Genomic DNA, 19,231 nt, shown 5'->3' with positions numbered 1-19,231 from the left:
GAGTCTAGCCATACGAATATGCAAGATGAGAAAACCAAATCAGTAGCAAATAATTACAGATAGTTGACCACGACAAAAAGTGAAACACTACTAGAAGTGACTAAACAAGATTCCCATGCAAAATGGCATCATTGAAGATTCGAAAATTGTACTTCAGGGTTAAAAGGAGTTCTGTTTTGACAATTTAGGCAGCTTTGCTCAAGTTTCAAAAAATTTTGTTGCAAATTATAAAGAAATTCAACAAAATCAACTAAAAATAAGACAAATAAATACACTGAAAATCAAAATCAATCAACTATAAAAATTTAGACATCATTCCAAAATCTATTATATTGTTTCAGGCCTTTAATATATTGCACAGGTGGTTTCATATAGAAACACTTCAAAAAGAAATGGTAACCTAACATATAACACAAATATTGATAAAATTTGAGATCTCAGTTACCATACCTATGTAAACAAATTACTTTTCCTCTAAATCTCTTCGGAACATAACTTAAAGTGCTTCCAGATATTCTCAAAAGTTGCAAAGTTCAAGTCTAGTCTAATGGAAGTGCCTCCCAAAATTATAGAATTGAAGTAATGCAGATAATTAAAACAAAAAACCATTATTTTTGTCCCTATTAGTTAGTTTTGATGGAATACAAAATCTGCTCCAACTGTGGACTTGGTTTTGGATGAAAGAAATCCCTTCAAGATCATGGTTTGCAGTACTGATTTCGATACCCATACAGGTATTATTTTGGTTTAGTTTTGGTATAAGTCGGAGCTTAGTACTGATGCTCGATACTGAGTATTAATTCACTATTGGTATAGTACGGTACACCCAATATGAGGTGGTATGACCCGCTATGGAAAAACATATTCGGGATTGATTTCATTTTCAACAGGACTTTAAGCCTTGATCCGTCACATTTCTGCAAAGCAATGAAAGTATAGGAGAATACACAAAAGGCTCATGAAAGACCAAACAAATATTCCAAAAATATGTTTTTCTACTCCTGAGTGAAAAAAGTAAAAGTAAAATTAAAAAAAACAAATAGATCTCATAAAAATAGTAAAGAACTACATATTTACCAAACAGCCTAGAAATGATAGTGGAATTGTACCGCAATTCCCAACTCGGTAAGTAATGTCTCTGCTTCTTTGGCTTCTATCCTGGCTATCTCTTCAATCGGGCCATCCAAGGCTGCCTGACCATCCAACCCTACAAAAGAAACCAATAAAAAGTGACCAATCATTCGAGACAAAGGCTTCCCCGGGTGAATATTGCTTCCAAGTTTCCTTCATGCCACAAATAGAAAAGCGTTATGCAACGCCTTGCTCCCTCACCTAACACTTTGTAAAACTCCCAAAAAGTCTCAGATAGTAATTACCATACATAATCATTAATGAATCATCATCAGGGTCATCCAAAAACTTTGAAAAGGTTTCCCCAGAAATAATAATAATAATAATAATAATAATCAGATGGATTCAACCCTAGAGCAAACTAGCGCTGAGAAACTCTGAGAAGATTAATGTTACTAAATTTCCATCTTCTCAAGAACATCTATTCGACCCCATACAACAAAAAACGAAGTTTTAACAGATTAACTGGCTCGAACATCACAGCAACCACCATGATTATAAGTGAGAATTGTTTCTAGCATGAATCAAACAAAAGGCAACTGAATTCCTTTTTGGTTCGGGAAAAACGTCAGACAAGAAGCGAACCTTGCACCCAAAAGGAATCAAACCAGTCCATATGAGCCGAGATTGGAAGAATATTACTAAAAGACACAACATATTAATCAAATAATATGAAATCCATCCTCACACAATGGAAGAACCATACAGAAAAAGATGAACTTAACGGTCCCAAACTCACCGAATGCCTCCAGGTGTTCTTGCTTGACATTCAAATCCCCTTTGGTGCTCTCACCAAGGTAATCCACATCCGACTTGCTCGACGACGTCACCGAGAACACCTCCCCTTCCACCGCCTTCGCATCGAGGGCTCTGCAGAAGAGCGCCCCGCTCTTCCCCGAGTTCAAACCAGGAAATCCCAGAATAGCCATGGGCCTAGTGGCAACGTTCTTGATACGAGCCGGTGTCGAGACGAGATTTTGAGGCCTCCGCAGGCAAGAACCACCGAAGAGCTCGATAGAATCCAACATTCTTTTGCCGGATTTTTTGGTTGACGGATGTGCAGGGAAGTTCGGGAAAGGAGAGTGACCTTGGGGCTGAAGTGATGGAGAAGGGAGCGACCGCAGGCGGCCCGGGTTATAGGTCATATTCTTCGAAATTATTGTGCAGTATTGGACATCGGGTCAATCTAATCAAGCCCGTTATTAGTTTCAGCCCGAGAACCAGTTTGGCGGTGAGGCACTCTATACTAGATATTCTGAAAGTGGGAGAGCAGGAAGGCACTATGACATACTTGGAGATCCCTATTTTCGGCCGGCGGCTTCGGAGTAGGGACTGCACTGCTCTTGAGCTTAGCATTAGACGAAAATTAGAGGGATGACAGGTGCATACACTTTCTATAATGGATAGAATCACTCTTGTTCAATCAGTTCTTACTTCGGTTCCTATCTACCTACTCTCTAACGCCATCATTCCAGTGGCGGTCTTGAGGTCCCTTGAGCAGCTTTTTAAGAATTTCATATGGGGGAGGAGCAGTGGTAGAGGTGGCATCCATCTGGTGGCTTGGGAGGTTGTGTGTCAGCCGACCGGATCTGGAGGGCTGGGGATGCAGTCCCTGGTGGCGAGACGGGAGGCCCTAGAGGCCAGACATGCAGTTAGATTTGTGCTGGAGTTAGAGAGTATATGGTCCTCGCTAATGAGGGCCAAGTACGGAGCCTTGGTACCTAGTGTGCGAGCTGGGCGTCACCACTCTCCGGTCTGGAGAAAGATGTGCGTCAGAGCTGCGGTGGTGCTTCCGAAGATCAGATGGGCCATTGGTAACGGTCGATCTATCGATGTACTGGGGGATAGTTTGGTGACCGAGCAGCCGATGTGCCGTATGCCGACCATGGTGGATTTGGCGAGATTAGCAGGCTGCAGGGTGAGCGATTTACCGGACTCAGAGGGGGGTGGTTGGAGGGAGGAGCTGATTCGGGATACTTTTGGGGAGCAGTTGGCAGAATTGGTTTTGACTCTGCCGGTACCTATCGGAGGGAGTCTGACAGGCTAATATGGACGCCGACAGGACGGTCGCGGGTGCGAGCGAGAGATCTTCACACCCTGTTCAGTACGGAGCCAGCTCGACAGATTGAGAGTGGTTCAATATGGAGGTTGCGGATTCATTCTCGTGTGGCGCTCTTCATCTGGAAGGTGGCTTGGGGCTGTCTTCCAACAAGAGTTTGTTAGTTCAGCATAGTATGCGGATCTCTCAGTGTTGGCAGGCTTGTGTAGATGTTGAGGAGACCACCGAACATATTTTTTTGCAGTGCCCTAGAGCCCGAGAGATATGGAGGAGGTCACCGGTTCCACTACCCGACGCGGTGGTTTGAGTGCATGACTTGACTCGCATGCTGAGAGATTCTATGCGGAGCCCTTGGTCTGCAGAGGCAGGGATTATGATGCCATACTTGTCCTACTACATTTGGTTGGACAGGAAAGCCGGCCTGTTTGAAGGGAGGAGGATGTCTCCGAGGATGGTGGTGGATAGAGTGGTGATACATGCGAGGGAGGTTTTGGTGGCTGCCGATGTATTTTCTTCTAGAATGGCTAGGGACACCTGGGGTACTCTTCACGCTGTTTCAGCGCCCCGGTTTGCCCTTGTTTCTTGGGTACCCCCACCCCTTGACTATCTCAAAGTAAACTTCAACGGTAGTAGGTCAGTGGATGGTGTGACTGAAGGGGTTGGTTTTGTGATCAGGAACCATCTTGGTAGGATGATAGCAAGAGGAGGACGACAACGCGATGGCTTACAGTAGTCGGGGTTGAGCTGCGGGCAGCCTGGGAGAGTATATCATATGCGAGGTTGGTATTTGGCGCCGAACGGGTATACCTCAAGGAAGACTCCTCCATTGTGATCGATTGGATCCAAGGGGCGGATAGGTTTGGTGATGGTCATCCCTTACCCGGGAGACTCGCAGGATGGCTCAGGTGATGGGCGGCTTTCAGGCAGCACATGCGTTTAGGGAGACGAATAAGGCAGCAGACTGGGTAGCCTCCTATGTTGCCTAGCATTCCGGGGATTTTCTTTGGACGTCTGCTTCAGATGTTCCCTTTCCTTTATATTTCTTACTTTTCCGTGATGTACTCATGTTAGAGTTATATGATATGAGTAGCTGCTTTTACCAAAAAAGAAAAAGGGGGAGCAACCGCAAAGGAGGCAAGGCGCGGGGTGGGGGGGGACCACCGGATTAGGTTGGAACTTTTGCATCCAAAAATTAGATGAGAAAGTTATACCAAAGAGCTACTAATTAGGTCAGTTTGGCACAGCGATTAATAACAGAGTTTTTGAAAGCAGAGCTTGAGGTAGAATTTGTATAAAAAATTATTTATTATTTAGTAAATATATTTTTAAAATGCCATAAAATTTTAATATGTTTTTAGTAAATAAATTGAGAAAATATTTTTAGTATAACAAAATAATCAAAAAAAACATTACATAGAATTATACACCATAGCATAATAAAATATAATATATATAAATATATAAATATATAATATAATATAATATTTCTATAATATAATATAGTAATATAATATTGTATACTATAGCATAGTAATATTATATAATTTAATATTATATAATATAACATATCGATATATTATAATATAATAAAATATAATATTATATTTATAGGATAATATAATAATAAAAATATAAAATATTATAATTATTTGCGTATATTAATTTTTCATCCTCTGGATAACTATGGTATAGTAGAAAGTTCTTATTGATCGGAACTACCATTTTAGTCTAGAAATTCTGCTAATTGTAATTCTCGGTACCTAATGGCGATTTTTATTTTTTAAAATTCTAAAGATGCTCGTACGATCCTACCAAAATGGTGGTGGAGGGTTAAACTCCTCGCACAAGGAAAGATGCGGAAGATGAAAAGGGCAAAGACGATGATGGCACCCAACAGCCCACGAACTTGATGGATTGCAGCGGCTTCTCCCTGTTGAGCGAGGTATAGAGGGTGATGGCGAACAAGCCAGCGGCATTGTCGATCATGGACAACAACATCGCAAGGCGGCCAAGCTCGGTGTTGATGAGGTTGATCTCCTCGAGGATCTCGGAGACGACAAGGAAGGAGCTAGTGCTAATGAGGAGGGTGATGATGATGATGATGGAGGAGTTGGGGGCGACGTCAAGGTAGAGCAGGAAGTAGCCGAGGTCGACCATGATGCCGGAGGGCGCAAGGAGCTAGGCTGACAAGGCCTACCACCACGACCTTCTTCCCCGACCACATTATGATGGCCGGGTCCGTCTTGGCGTTCATGACAAAGAGCTTGAATATGATGCCATGGTAGGCCAAGACATGCAGCAGAAGAGATGGACTTGTAGGGGAACAACCGTACGTGCCATGAGGTCTTGGTTGCGTGACAACCCAAGAGGTCCTAAAAGTACTCCCGCCTGCATCCATAACAGCATCCCACCAACATACATATATTATGTATATAAACGATAAATGTGCAGTAGATAGACAGACGAGAGAGAGAGAGAGATGCCGGATGGATGGATGTGGTGCATGGAATAAAAGGAAGACGTATGAGGACATCGGTGATGATGCGGGGCTGCGTGAAGGGGCCAACTGGCCAAGGAAAAAAAAGAGTAAAAGGCGCAGATAGAAATCTGTTTATTTTATATTATGTACACATTAAATAAAATTTAAAATATATTTTATATAGCCTGATACATAGTTAAGTCTTTTTCTAAGCCGTTAAATTTTTATCATATAGTATATAAAGTTTGATCACAGTTAATCTAGCTTAGTGCATATTTAATATATTTTGATACATAGTTAATCAAAGTTTATACATAATTAATGTTTTTAGTCGTGAAATTGGATCATCTAATAAAAATGAAAGCCGATTGACCGGTAAGTGTGCGCCTCCATAAAGTACTGTTCAATGTCCACCCCCCGGAGAAAGGTCTAGTCCTTCTTCTGTCTTGATTGGGTGAGGGAAGGGAGAAAAAGAAATACCTATTATATATGGGTGAGACCGTGAGAGAGAATTCTCAGGCGAGGATTAGATAACCATAAACAGCAGGACATCGCCATGCATCAGGAAGAAAAAAAAAAAAAAAGGACAGGGCCTGTCTTTTCGCTTTGCGATCTTCTAATGATGCATCACCTCTGCATTGAAATCTGTCTATGTCCTTCCTACACCATGGGGGCAGGACCGAGAAAATTTAAATTTGATAAAATTAATAAAACAATATTAAAAGATTAGAAAGTTTTACCTGAGTCTTTCTCACGTTTTAATTTCCAATCAATATCTTCACTGCTACCTCAACAACCATCCCCCCCCCTCTCCCTCTCCCTCCCTCTCTTGGTGGTTGCTGGTTTTTCTCCATCCTGGGGCGGCCCAATACATTTGGAGGCCTTAGGCGAACTCATTAGAAGAGGCCTTTTTTATTATTATTTAAATAATAAATTTTTTTAATAAGTATAAAAATATTTTAAAATTAGTAAACTAGCTTAGAAGCTAACAGAGGACAATCATCTAACTTGACAGTCTTGACTAAATAAAAAACAATAGAAATGTCTCACCGATCACCACTGCCTGGGAGAGTGGGAGGCTGGGATCAGTGGGAATGTGGGATGCTCACGGAGGACCGACTACCGAGGACGGTGGACCGGAGCGGCGGAGCCGAGCTGCCGAGGAGGCCGAAGCGGCGGAGCCCGGAGCCCGGAAGTTGGAGGAGCCGAGGACGGCGAGGAGAGCTGGAGAGGACTCCTCTCAGAGGAGATCCGGCCGGCAGCTCGCCACTCGCCGGATCTTCCGTCGGCCGGAGGCTCCGGGGGAGCCGAGGACGGTGACGTCGGCCAGGAGAGGAGATCCGGAGCTCGGAGGTTGGAGGACGGGGGAGCCGAGGATGGCGACGTCGGCCAGGAGAGGAGATCCGGCCGGCGGTCCAAGAGCAGGAGAGGAGATCCGGCCGGCGGCTCGCCACTCGCCGGGTTCTGCCTTCTTGGAGCTGAGGAGGAGGACCGAGTCACCGAGGGGCGAGGACGGTGGAGATATGGAGCCTCGGAGGTCGGAGGCTCGGAGTCGGACTGTCAGAGGAGCCGAGGACGGCGTCGGCGAGGAAAGATGGAGCGGTGCTGGCGTGCTGCAGTGGAGCCTGGAGAGGGACTTCGGAGCACTGAGAATCGAGCTTCTGAGTCTGCCGAGTCCGCCGAGAACCAGAGAACGGGAGATTGGGATTTGGGAGAAGGTTGAACCAATAAAAAAGAAAGCACCGGCGACAGAGAACTGAGAAGGGGGAGAGAAGGGGGGAGAAAAATCCCGTTGCTTGTCATTTGTCAACTGCCGTAGTCGTTGCCCAGCCAGCCTGTCGTCGGGGAGACGCCGAAGGACGAAGGGGATGCACGGTAGCGGCGTAGCCCGGTACTGGTAGCCATCGCCCACTGCCCAGCTAGGACTAGCTAGCTTTCGGAAAGGCTGAAACTGAAAGCTATGATGCCTATCAGGCTATCAGCCTATGCATTAAATAAAAAAAAAAAAAGTGCGGTGGGATGGGGGCCTTCCCCGGGTCGGGGGCCTTAGGCGACTGCCTCAGTCGCCTAAGGCCCGAGCCGGCACTGTCTCCATCCCATATGCTTTGGGCGCGTCTTTTCTTGTTCTGTGTCGTTTTAATTGTAAACATATATAAAATTAATATATTAATAAATTTTTATTTATAATTTAATTTAGATCAGTATTTAATATATGAAATTATTATTTTGGTATAATCTAAAATTTTATTTAGGTTAGCAAAATATACCACGTATTTAAGGGAATTAGCTATTCTTGGATAGGCTTGGCTAGGAGAGATTATGCCTTTTCTTTTAAAAAAATCTACATCTTTCATGTCCAGAACATAAATTGGTTGCATTGACAAGCAAACATTTCAGATTTAGTGTTTAATTAAAATGATTTGACATGCATGCATGTACTCTGAGATCTCTTCCATTCTTCGAGGAAACTGATTTGAGATCACATTCATGGATTGTGCACCTAAACATGTTTTAAATGGCAAATATGGTTGGACAACATTATTATTCACTGAGCCAATTCACATTGCTGTTAGAATAACATGTGTAGCTTAAAATATTCTTATTAGAAAGTGCTTGTGGGTTTAGAAAAGTGGCTTCTGTTAAAATTCATTTGATTTTGACACTGTTTGATTGGACAGTTTTAGTAAAAATATTATTTCTAAAACCAAAATTTTCAGAATTTTATCAAAGTGGCTATTTAGAAAAAAAATTTGATGATTTTAACAAAATTAGATGCCTTGTGGAAGAAGAAAAATAGGTTTTATGAAATACATAGGGATCCACATTTTTCTCCATCTTGTAGAAGAAGAAAAATAGATTTTATGAAATACATAGGGTTCATGTTTTTCTTTAAACAAGCTCTCCCATATTTTGGTAATCAGAATTTAGGTAGATTCTCCCAAATCTTTTAAAATTTTATTAAATATCAGTTCCTCTTGCCGAGGAACAAATATAATAAAATTATTTTAGCAAAATATATTTACAAAATTATGATTTTTGGGAAAAAAATCCGCAAAACTAGCAACCAAACAGCACCTTCATGTGCTTCTTTTATCAACTAGGTAACGGATTGCATGATATTTGTATGATCACATAGAAATTCATATTTAATGTCATTATAGCTATTTATGGGTCAAGACATCCTCAGTCATGGCAAAAATTAAGCATTTGAAGGATTTTGTTGCCGCCGAATCTGGGCTGAGGTCGGAGTACAGCTCGGACGACACGGAGGTCGGCTGAAGACGAGCTGAGCAAGCTGGCCGGGGTATAGGGGTGTATCTCCTCCAGACGTGGCCTGCAAAAACTCCGATTGCTGAAGAGTTTTCGGAGGGGACCCTCTGATGCCTAAGTCAGAATAAGGAGGTAAGAGTATGGAATGAAGAGATTTCTGCATGGTGTGGTCTCTATGAGTAGTATTGCATGCATACTTGAGGTCTCCCAATGTGTCTATTTACATAAGAGAGCCCATCTTGTCGTTACCTAGCCTAATGCGACATGCAATGATGACCAGGTAATGGTCGGTAGCACGACAGAGGCATGGATGCTAGTTCGCATGGGTGGCGGGCAGTGTTGGAGGGGCACGGGTCGGAGTGCTGCCACGACTGCGGACTGCCAGAGTTGTCGGTTGTTGGAACTATCAGTCCTTATCAACATGTGTTGATTATTCTCTTCGGCTAATGACTCTTTAGCTGATCGGCTCCTTAGCCGGGGCCAAGGTAGCTCAATTCTATTGGTCGGCTCCACGGATGAGGCCGAGGTTATTCTCCTCGGCTTACGTTAGAGGTAAAAGGGGTAGGTCTGCCCTAAACTCAAGGTGTCCAATATTTCTCCCCACACATACCCCCTACTTTCGAGACCAAACTGCCTTTCGGTTCAAACGGCGGAAGTCAAGTCGCCGCTTCAATCGAGGACGAGATTTTCATCATGGGTAATAAATGTGTTAATTTGTCTTCTCAAAGCATCGCCATATCTAGGTTGTCTCAAGGCGTCATCATTGTGGGGTTTTCTTCGAGACGTCATTACTGCAGTTATCCTAGCAAATCGTCGCATCATGTCCCAAGCTGACACATGGCATGATCTACCCTAGTAGTCGAATCGACGCTTCGATTAAGGCCACTCACGACTATATATAAGGGCATCCCCAACCATCAGCCTCCACTCTCAATTCGCTTACTCCTTCGCCTGAATGCTCGAGTGTCCAGGATCTCGGGTGGTGCTCCAGCAAAGTCTTTTGTCTCCAGCTCCGGCGTCCTCTATGCTCCATTTTCGGTAGGTATTCGCTCTTTTGGCTGCCTAGCCATTCTCCTTATCTTTTCTCTCACTTCCTTGTCCTCTTCTTTATCTTTCTCTTTGTTTTCTTCTTTATTTCTCCCGCCATGAGCGATAGTGAGGTTAACACCTCAAAAGGGAGTTGGTTTTCGGACCATTCTCCCTAGTCTTGGCAACCGTCACCTTCGACTATGTCTGGGGTTTAATCGGCCTAGACCGCAAGGTGCCCACCCTCACACAAGAGGAGATGGACCTTGTTCGAGCCTATCATTTTGTTCCTCTTGAGTTTGTCTTTGAGCTCGTGGTCCTAGTGATCGGGTTACTCGACACCCTCCTTATCAGCCTATATGAAGAGACTTTGCGGGTCGGGCTGAGGTTACCTTTCCACCTCTTTTTTGTCAAGCAAATGAGGGTCTATAGCCTTGTCCTGACCCAATTGGTTCTGAATTCCTGGCGGGTCCTGGTCGGCTTCCTCTCTCTTTGTTTTCTCTGAAGCATCCAAGCCTCGACTTTCCTCTTTCGAGAGTGCTTCACTATGAGAAAGCATCCTCAAGGCAGCAATTGGTAGCACTTTTCTCCTCAGAATGATCACCAGCTGATTCGAGTACTCCCTCTTCCATCCATGGATGGAAAGAAAAGTTTTTCTTTGTTCACTTCGAGTAGTCGTGGGGTTTGAGACCATCTGGAGGGCGCCTCGGACCGACCTAAATCGACCCCTGAGGTTGTCCAGTGGCGATCAAAGGGCCTTGGACAAGATTCTAGTATCTCGATCCAAGATTTCTGCCCTGAAGGAGCTGTTGTCTAAGGAGACTCTAATTAATATCGGACTAAGCCCAACTAACCCCTTAGGTAAGCTCCTCTTGAACTCTTCCTCCATCTTTCCGCCTTGTTGCATTCCTTTTTGACCTTGTCCCTAGTTTTACAATTCTCGCCGCTTTGAAGACCAACATCACGCTTGTTCGTCAGAGGAAGAAAATGAATATGAAGTCGGCCACTGCTGCCGAGGTTGAGGTTCCCTAGGAGGAAAAGGCTAAGGGGTAAGTTCTCTTCAACTGCTGCCACTGAGGTCAAGGTCCCCTAGAGGAAAAGGCTGAGGGGGAGTCCTCTTCGAAGGGCAAAGGGGAGTATTATTCGGCCATCGCTGCTGAGTCTGCCCCATAGTCACCAACAAGGATTCAGCCCCCGAGGTCCATGGCCTGGCTCGGTCCAGTCCAAGCTCATTCATCCACTAGGAGTGCCCTTCTACTCCAGACTGTGCCCCATGCTAGTCTATCCGAGAGTCAGACTTGACTCTGATGGACTCCGGGGTGGCGATGGAGTTGGTCAAGGCCCTATAGCTCCCAGCTGACCTGGAGTCTATGCACTCTGTTAGCTTCTCCGAGTTCTTCAATGAAGCTTTCACCACAGTCATTCAAGTAGGCCTCCGAGTCACAAACTATCATATAGTTTTTCCTTCGGTTATTGACTCTTGTTCCCCTTTCTAGCATGCCCTTGTGGTCAGCAAGATGCAATGATTGGCTGCGAGGTTCTCAAGGCATTGCTCGGCTCTCAAGGAGAAATAGAAAGCTACCGAAGAGTCGTTGAGGTGGCCGGGGTGAAGGCAATGTCAACTGAGGATGTGATTAGATCGGCGGAAGCTCATTCCTCGACCACATAGGCCTAGGCAAAAATGAAGGAGGCCCAACTATGCGCAACAAGGGAGGCCCTCAAGCTACCGATTCGAGGGCAATGGAGCTTTCTACAAGGTTATCCCAGGCCACGTAGAGGGCCAACAAGGCCGAGCGGCGAGCTACCGAGGTCAGGGAGCAAGTCTGTTGCCCAAGGTGACAACCCAAGAGGGGGGGGGGGTGAATTGGGTTTTCTAAAAATTATGTTCCCTAATTTTTACTTTAAATAGAATGCAACGGAATAATAAGATGTTATTTACTTAAGCTCTAGGCAATTACAAGTAAAGCAGTGAAAAAATTAAGCTAGAGCAATTATACTATGGCTTTAGGGTGCAATTGATCTAAAATTAACTTATAGTTGTGTTGCCCAGATAGACAACCCAAGAGGGGGGGGTGAATTGGGTTTTTAAATTAACTTAGCTAATTAAAACTTTGTGGATGATTAACGAAATACTATAGCCAGTTATTTAATTAAAGCTAAGTGCTGTGAGTAATGTGTGGGGAAGAAGATGAGAGACAATGCACTACAAACACAAAGTTTTATAGTGGTTCGGAGCTAACCCTTGCTCCTACGTCCACTCCCCAAGTCTCACTTGGGAATTTCACTATAACCCCCTTGGATTACAGCCGGTTGTTTTGCAAGCTCACAACCGAACTTGTTGTTTTACGAGCTCACAACGAACTCGGTCGGTTTTTCCAGGCTCACCGACTAGAACCAACCCCGATTGTTTTCCCGGGCTCACAATCAAACCCTTACACTCGTTGGTTTTAAACCGGCTCACCAACCAACCTTAATCCCCTTGATTCAATCCCCCGATTGAATCAAGTAAATACACGAGATAGAAGAAAACAGAAAATAGCTTCTCAAAAAGCAGATTTAAAATAATATAATCGTAAAGGAGTTAGAAGCCCTCAAACGCTTTTAAGATGGTGAAGAGGTGTGGCTTCTGGAACTCCGGTCTCCTCTTGAAAGAGTGATCGACTTGAAAGCAGGAGGAAGAAGCTTTGAATGCTGGGAAGATGTTGGTGGAGCAGTAAATGCAGATCTTCCCTTTTTCTCGTTGAAGAGCACTTAGAGAGCTTGAAGACTTGAATGCTAGGAGTGGAATATATGTTCTCTACCTTGCTACAGTCTTCTGTGGCTATTTAAGTCAACCCCCACGGAAACTAGCCGTTACTCTGCTTTTTCTGGCCGTTCTGCACACTCTGCGCAGCCTGACAATGTGACCGTTGGTGGGTTGGAGTCGACTCGCGCGATCAGGAGTCGACTCGGCTGTAGCAGGAGTCGACTCGAGCTTTTCCGGAGTCGACTCGGCAACTGTTCCCAGTTTGAATTAAAGTTGCCGTCTTGACTGGGAGTCGACTCGTCTTGACCCGGAGTCGACTCGCCAACTTCTGGCGCTGACCTGGCAATTTTGGAGTCGGCTCATCCTCTGTAGTCCGTGGATCCAAATTTGAATTTTGTCCACTCGAGTCGACTCGACTGTCCTGGGAGTCGACTCGAATCTCAGAGCCCGAACTCCCGATTCTCTGTCTTTTGGCTCATCCAGTCTTGGAGTCGACTCGAACTTCCTTGGAGTCGACTCGGCTCTCAGTTTCCGAAAGTTGGTCTCTGCCTTTTGACGTGAAGCTTGTCTTGGAGTCGACTCGAGCTGTCTGGGAGTCGACTCGAATCTCAGAGGCAGTAACATGGTCTTATGTCTGTCGATGGTCGCACAGTCTCGGAGTCGACTCGCGTACTGCGGGAGTCGACTCGAATCTCGGAGTCCATAAAACGCTCTCTGACTTTTTCTTTGTGTACCGCTGGGAGTCGACTCGCGTTCCACTGGAGTCGACTCGAATCTCAGAGTCCATAAAACGCTCTCTGACTTTTTCTGTGTGTACCGCTGGGAGTCGACTCGCATTCCACTGGAGTCGACTCGAATCTCAGACCTGAAAAACTGCTCTTCTGTCCTTCTGTCTGTTTTCAGTCGGAGTCGACTCGTACTGATCAGGAGTCGACTCGAGCTCGTGCCAGTGACCTTGATACGCTTGGAGTCGACTCGTGAAACTCGGGAGTCGACTCGTATCTCAGACATTGGTTCATGCAGACTTCTTAACTTATCCAAAATGCTATGAACCAAGTCTAGAGACACTTGGACAGGATTTTCACTGAAACACTCAATTGAATTCATTAGTAATCACAAGATATACTCAAATGCTTTGAGCTCATCAAAATCAAACGGGGTTTTAATCGATCACTCCACAATCTCCCCCTTTTTGATGATGACAAAACTTTGAGTATATGTAAAATGAGTTGCTCAGTAAATAATGAAATAAACTCCATAAATGAATTCAAATGTCTTGATAATTTAATTTATCCAAGTTTGAAAGGAGTGAAACATTAAATTTCGGAGTTAAAGTTCCCCCTTTCATTTGGAATTATATAAGCCTTCATATTCTGCAATCAATTGTTTGGCTTATATGACATTAATGATTTAGCTTGATTAAAATTCAGATTCTCCCCCTCAACATATGCATTCAACTATGTTTTGATTTTCTGAATTTCCTTTTAATGCTTTGAAATTTTTGAACTAAAATTTTTGTTTTTAGAGGGAAAATCTGTCAATTTGTTCTTGAGTAGGATTCAGCTAATCTCCGAATATCCCTTGAATAGATTCTGGAGATTACTCCATTAGGAGCCCCAAAAGAGAGATAATGAGCCTCGAGGTACCGAATCTATGTGTGTTTTTAAGAGTTTATCGTTTTATTTATTTCCATTGATTTCTTTTACATATTTTTTAATATTTCTCCCCTTTTACATATTTTACACATTTCTCCCCCTTTTTGTCATCATACCAAAAAGGAGGTAATCACACACAATCAATGGCACAAATGGCACAGTCAATCATCAAATGGCACAGAAATGAAGATAAGATGTCTACTCATTGTATTGATATGAAGGTGAATACATTTGAGCATACAATAGGTAAAGCAAGAACAATACAAAAGAAGACAAAACACAACTCAAAATCATCTATGACCTCCTCGAGGATGTGCCTCCCCCTCTCGAGGATACATCTCCTCCTCTGGAGGATGTAGCTCCCCCTCTCGAGGATACATCTCCTCCTCTGGAGGATGTAGCTCCTCCTCTCGAGGATGTGACTCCTCCTCTCAATCGGCTCTGCTCCATGAGGAGGGCGACTGCCTCTGTAACATGGCCCAGCTGCGTGATAATAGACGTGGTGGCTCTGCTATGTGTAGTGGAGAGCTCAGTCACCGACGTCTGAAGCCTAGTCACCGAGGTCTGAAGTGCGTCCAGCTTGTCGATGAGCACATTCGACAAGCGCTCGGCCCCCTCGGTGGTGGTGTGCATGTCACGGCGGATGTCATCCCGCATCCTCCTCGTGGTGCTCGTGACCTCGCTCATGCTGTGGAACTGGGCCTGCACCAGGGTCCTAATGTTGTAGATCTCCTGCCGCACCTCAGCCGTCATGTCTGTCACGGCTGTCAAGGATGGGACCAGTGCTGAGGATGGAGTGGGTGCAGGAGTGGGAGCTGGCACGGAACCTCGGAGCTCCCGGAGCAGCTCGTCCCTCAAATCTCGGACGATCTCCTGCCGCAGCTCCCGGAGCTGCTCTGGATCAATACGGACCTCCATAGATGGTGGAGCTGAGGAGGAAGGTCCGGCAGAGGTGGTAGGAGCAGGAGGAGTGGATGGAAGGTCTGGATGGTCTGGGGACTCTGGGTAGTCAGAATCTGGCTCAGGACTGGGTGATGGTCTGGTGGTCTGAGCGGTGAGAGTGGACTTCCTAACCCAGATCCCTTCTCTCTTCCGAAATCCCATCCTGTGCATGGTCCCCGTACCCAAGCGATCAGTCCATCGCAAGGCACGAGAGGGTTCCTTCTCAGGAATGGAAATTTCGTACTGCCTAAAGAGAAGAGTGAATAACATTCCGTATGGGAGGAAGAGCCTAGGTCTATCCAGGGGCTCACACATATACCTATAAATGAGCTTGGAAAAGTTGACCGGGGTGTCCTGAAGAATGTAAGACATAATAGCTAGGTCCCTCTCATTCACAAAATCAAATCTCCCTGTCTTAGGGAAGATGGACCTGGACAGAATGCTCAAAAGGATTCTCACTTCAATAGGAAGTGAGCTAGCAGATACCTCATCTAGGGGAGACTGAGGTGGATGCCCTAAGACGATCGTAAGGGCCTCAAATCTATCCTCAGGATGTGCAGGAGCCACCCCTACTAATGGAAGGTGGAGGATATGGGCAATGAGGTCCTCTGTGACACGCAATGGGACACCTAATACCGTGCCCTCAATACCTCCATCTCCCCGATGGACGGTACTGTAGAACTCTTGAACTAGGCCAGGATAGGTGGGAAGGTCCAAGGTGAGGAAGTACTCTAGACCCTGGGCTCTAAGCCTATCGCCTATGGTGAATCCTTCCCGGGAGAGATAGTCTAAAGTGACATACCTCCCGGAGGTGACGGCCTTCCCGGCCAACGGCCTAACATGAACCACCCTAGGCGGGGAACGATCCGGAGGAGGTTGCCTCGCGGGATCGTGCCGCGCCTTGGAGCGCCGCTCGGGACCGGCCACGGGACGGGACCTCTTTCTAACAACTCCCTTGTGAGGCATCTTGACCTAAACGAGATGAAAACCTAGAGAACGAAGAAGGATCGATAGAGGAAGCTCGGGACTGACCTGAAAAGACCTAGGAACGGACGGAAACTCAATGTCCGGCGAAGAATCGACGGAAAAAGGGCTTGGAGACGATCGAGGATGACCTAGGAGTCGGCTCTAGGGCTTTGTGAACAGTGGCGGCTTGAGAAAAAGTGTTTGCGAAACGACAAACCTAGGGTTAAAAAGTCGGATCCCGACTGCGAGTCGACTCCCTTGAGTCGCGAGTCGACTCGACCTCGAGTCGACTCCAGAAAATGCGCGAGTCGACTCTCCTTATGCGCCTGTAGACTTCGAGTCGACTCCCGACAATGTGCGAGTCGACTCCCCCTCAGCTGCCAACTTTGCGAGTCGACTCCCCCAAATGCGCGAGTCGACTCCCCCTTAGGAGCCGACTCTGAAACTTACTCGAGTCGTCTCTAACCTTGGCACGCACTTAAAAATCATGCTATAACCGTGCCAAATGAGGGAAAATCACCTAGTTGGGATCTGATTTGATGATCATTGAATAGAAACTCTATTTTAACCTCATTTTAACCATCAAAATCAATTAATCTAGTGGAAACTCCCACTAGGATGGGTCAATCACTCCTAATCCCCTCCTAAGTACACTGAACCTCTCTTCACTTAGGGGTTTTGTGAAAATATCTGCTAATTGATTATCAGTACAAACAAATTGGAGAGTCACATCACCATTCAATACATGATCTCTTATGAAGTGATGTCTTATCTCAATGTGTTTAGTTCTTGAGTGTTGAATTGGATTTTTAGTTAGGTTTATGGCACTTGTATTATCACAATTAATGGGGATTTTATCTTGTTTAATGCCATAATCTTCTAATTGTTATTTAATCCACAAGATTTGAGCACAACAACTCCCGGCTGCAACATATTCAGCTTCTGCAGTGGATAATGCAACCGAGTTTTGTTTCTTGCTAAACCATGAGATTAGGTTTTCTCCTAGAAATTGACAAGACCCGCTGGTACTTTTTCTATCAAGCTTACATCCAGCGAAGTCTGAATCTGTGTACCCTATTAAGTTTAGGCTAGATTCTTTAGAGTACCACAGCCCTATGTTCTTAGTTCCTATTAAGTATTTAAAGATTCTCTTAACTGCAGCTAGGTGTGATTCTTTAGGATTAGCCTGATATCTAGCACACATGCACACACTAAACATAATATCAGGCCTACTTGCAGTAAGATACAGTAAAGAACCTATCATACCTCTATAAAGTTTTTGATCTACAGATTTACCTGATTCATCTTGGTCTAACTTACATGATGAGCTCATGGGGGTGCTGATTGACTTGTTTCCCTCCATATCGAACTTCTTGAGCATCTCCTTGATATATTTGGCTTGATTGATGAAGATGCCTCCTTCAGATTGTTTGATTTGAAGCCCGAGGAAGTAGTTCAGCTCTCCCATCATGCTCATCTCAAACTCACTCTGCATCAAATCAGCAAATTTCTCGCAGAGGCGATTGTTAGTAGCACCGAAAATGATATCATCAACATAAATCTGTACTAATAACATATCCTTATTTTTCTTTTTCAGAAATAATGTTGTATCTACATTTTCCCTAGAGAATTCATGTTCTAATAGGAATTTACTAAGTCTCTCATACCATGCTCTAGGTGCTTGTTTTAGACCATAAAGTGCTTTGTTCAGTTTATACACATGATTGGGGTATTGATGATTTTCAAAACCAGGAGGTTGTTCCACATATACCTCCTCATTAATAAACCCATTTAGAAAAGCACTTTTTACATCCATTTGATATAGCTTGAAGTCCTTAGAGCATGCATATGCTAATAATAGTCTAATAGCCTCAAGTCTAGCTACGGGAGCAAAGGTTTCATCAAAGTCTATATCTTCTTCTTGATTATAATCCTTTGCTACTAGTCTAGCCTTATTCCTTATAACAATTCCATTTTCATCTAGCTTATTTTTATATATCCATTTTGTACCTATAATTGGATATTCAGAAGGTCTCTCTACTAGATCCCACACTTTGTTTCTAGTAAATTGGTTTAGTTCTTCTTGCATTGCATTTATCCAATTTACATCATTTTCGGCTTCTTCTATATGTTTGGGCTCAAAGTGTGAAACAAAAGCTAGATGGTTATTCAAATTTCTAAGGGATGCTCTAGTCCTAACGGGTTGGGATGGATCATCTAGAATTAGTTCCTTAGGATGCCCATGAGCATACCTCCAAGCTTTAGTTAGCCCATGATCCACTATAGGCTCTTGGTTTGATGATTCTCCTTCAATCAACTTTTGATTATCATCTTGTAATCCCATCTCATCTATCTTTTCTTCAAGTATTTCAATATCATCATCAAAATTAACCTTCTTACTAGATGAGATGTCACTAGAGTCATCAAAAACAACATGTATAGATTCTTCTATAACTAGGGTTCTTTTATTAAAGATTCTATAGGCTTTACTAGTTGTAGAATAACCTAGGAATATTCCTTCATCAGATTTTGGATCAAATTTCCCTAGATTATCTTTTCCATTATTATGTACAAAACACCTACATCCGAAAACATGAAAATAGTTAACCTTTGGTTTTCTGTTTTTCCACAGTTCATATGGTGTTTTCTTTATGATGGGTCTTAATAGAACTCTATTTAATACATGGCAAGAAGTATTAATGGCTTCTCCCCAAAAGTACTTAGGGAGGTTACTTTCACATAACATCGTTCTAGCCATTTCCTCTAGGGTTCTATTTTTCCTTTCCACAACTCCATTTTGTTGTGGTGTCCTTGGTGCTGAGAAATTATGGGTTATCCCCTTTTTACTACAAAATTCATCAAATAATTGATTTTCGAATTCGGTACCATGGTCACTTCTAATAGCTATAACTGAGGACTCTCTAGCATTTGTTACTTCCTTATGGAACTTCTTAAAC

General features: G+C 44.1%; 1 protein-coding gene across 7 annotated transcripts in view; it reads right to left on the bottom strand.

Moving 5' to 3' along the window:
* The window catches only part of LOC103713649 (HAD-superfamily hydrolase, subfamily IG, 5'-nucleotidase), a 28,997-nt gene extending 26,696 nt beyond the window's left edge, over nt 1-2,301 (bottom strand). For 6 of the 7 annotated variants that reach the window (XM_026807175.4, XM_008800654.5, XM_039130661.3 and 3 more), the window contains exons 1-2: nt 1,871-2,301; nt 1,110-1,207 (exon numbers count right to left, since the gene is read on the bottom strand). In XM_026807175.4, the coding sequence (XP_026662976.4) occupies nt 1,110-1,207; nt 1,871-2,276 (504 nt within the window). In that variant the 5' untranslated portion in view covers nt 2,277-2,301. Of the gene's footprint in view, nt 1-1,077; nt 1,208-1,870 lie in introns of those variants that run through there. The other variant, XM_088715428.2, reaches the window with a different exon arrangement.
* Between the last annotated feature and the right edge of the window lie 16,930 nt (nt 2,302-19,231).

The sequence above is a fragment of the Phoenix dactylifera genome, chromosome 2 (assembly GCF_051530095.1).
Source record: "Phoenix dactylifera cultivar Ajwa chromosome 2, Ajwa_hap1_PhDact_Kaust_v1.1, whole genome shotgun sequence".
In the NCBI taxonomy this organism is placed as follows: Eukaryota; Viridiplantae; Streptophyta; class Magnoliopsida; order Arecales; family Arecaceae; genus Phoenix; species Phoenix dactylifera.
The sequence above is the reverse complement of the archived record's forward strand: the minus strand, read 5'-3'. Positions and strand labels throughout refer to the sequence as shown.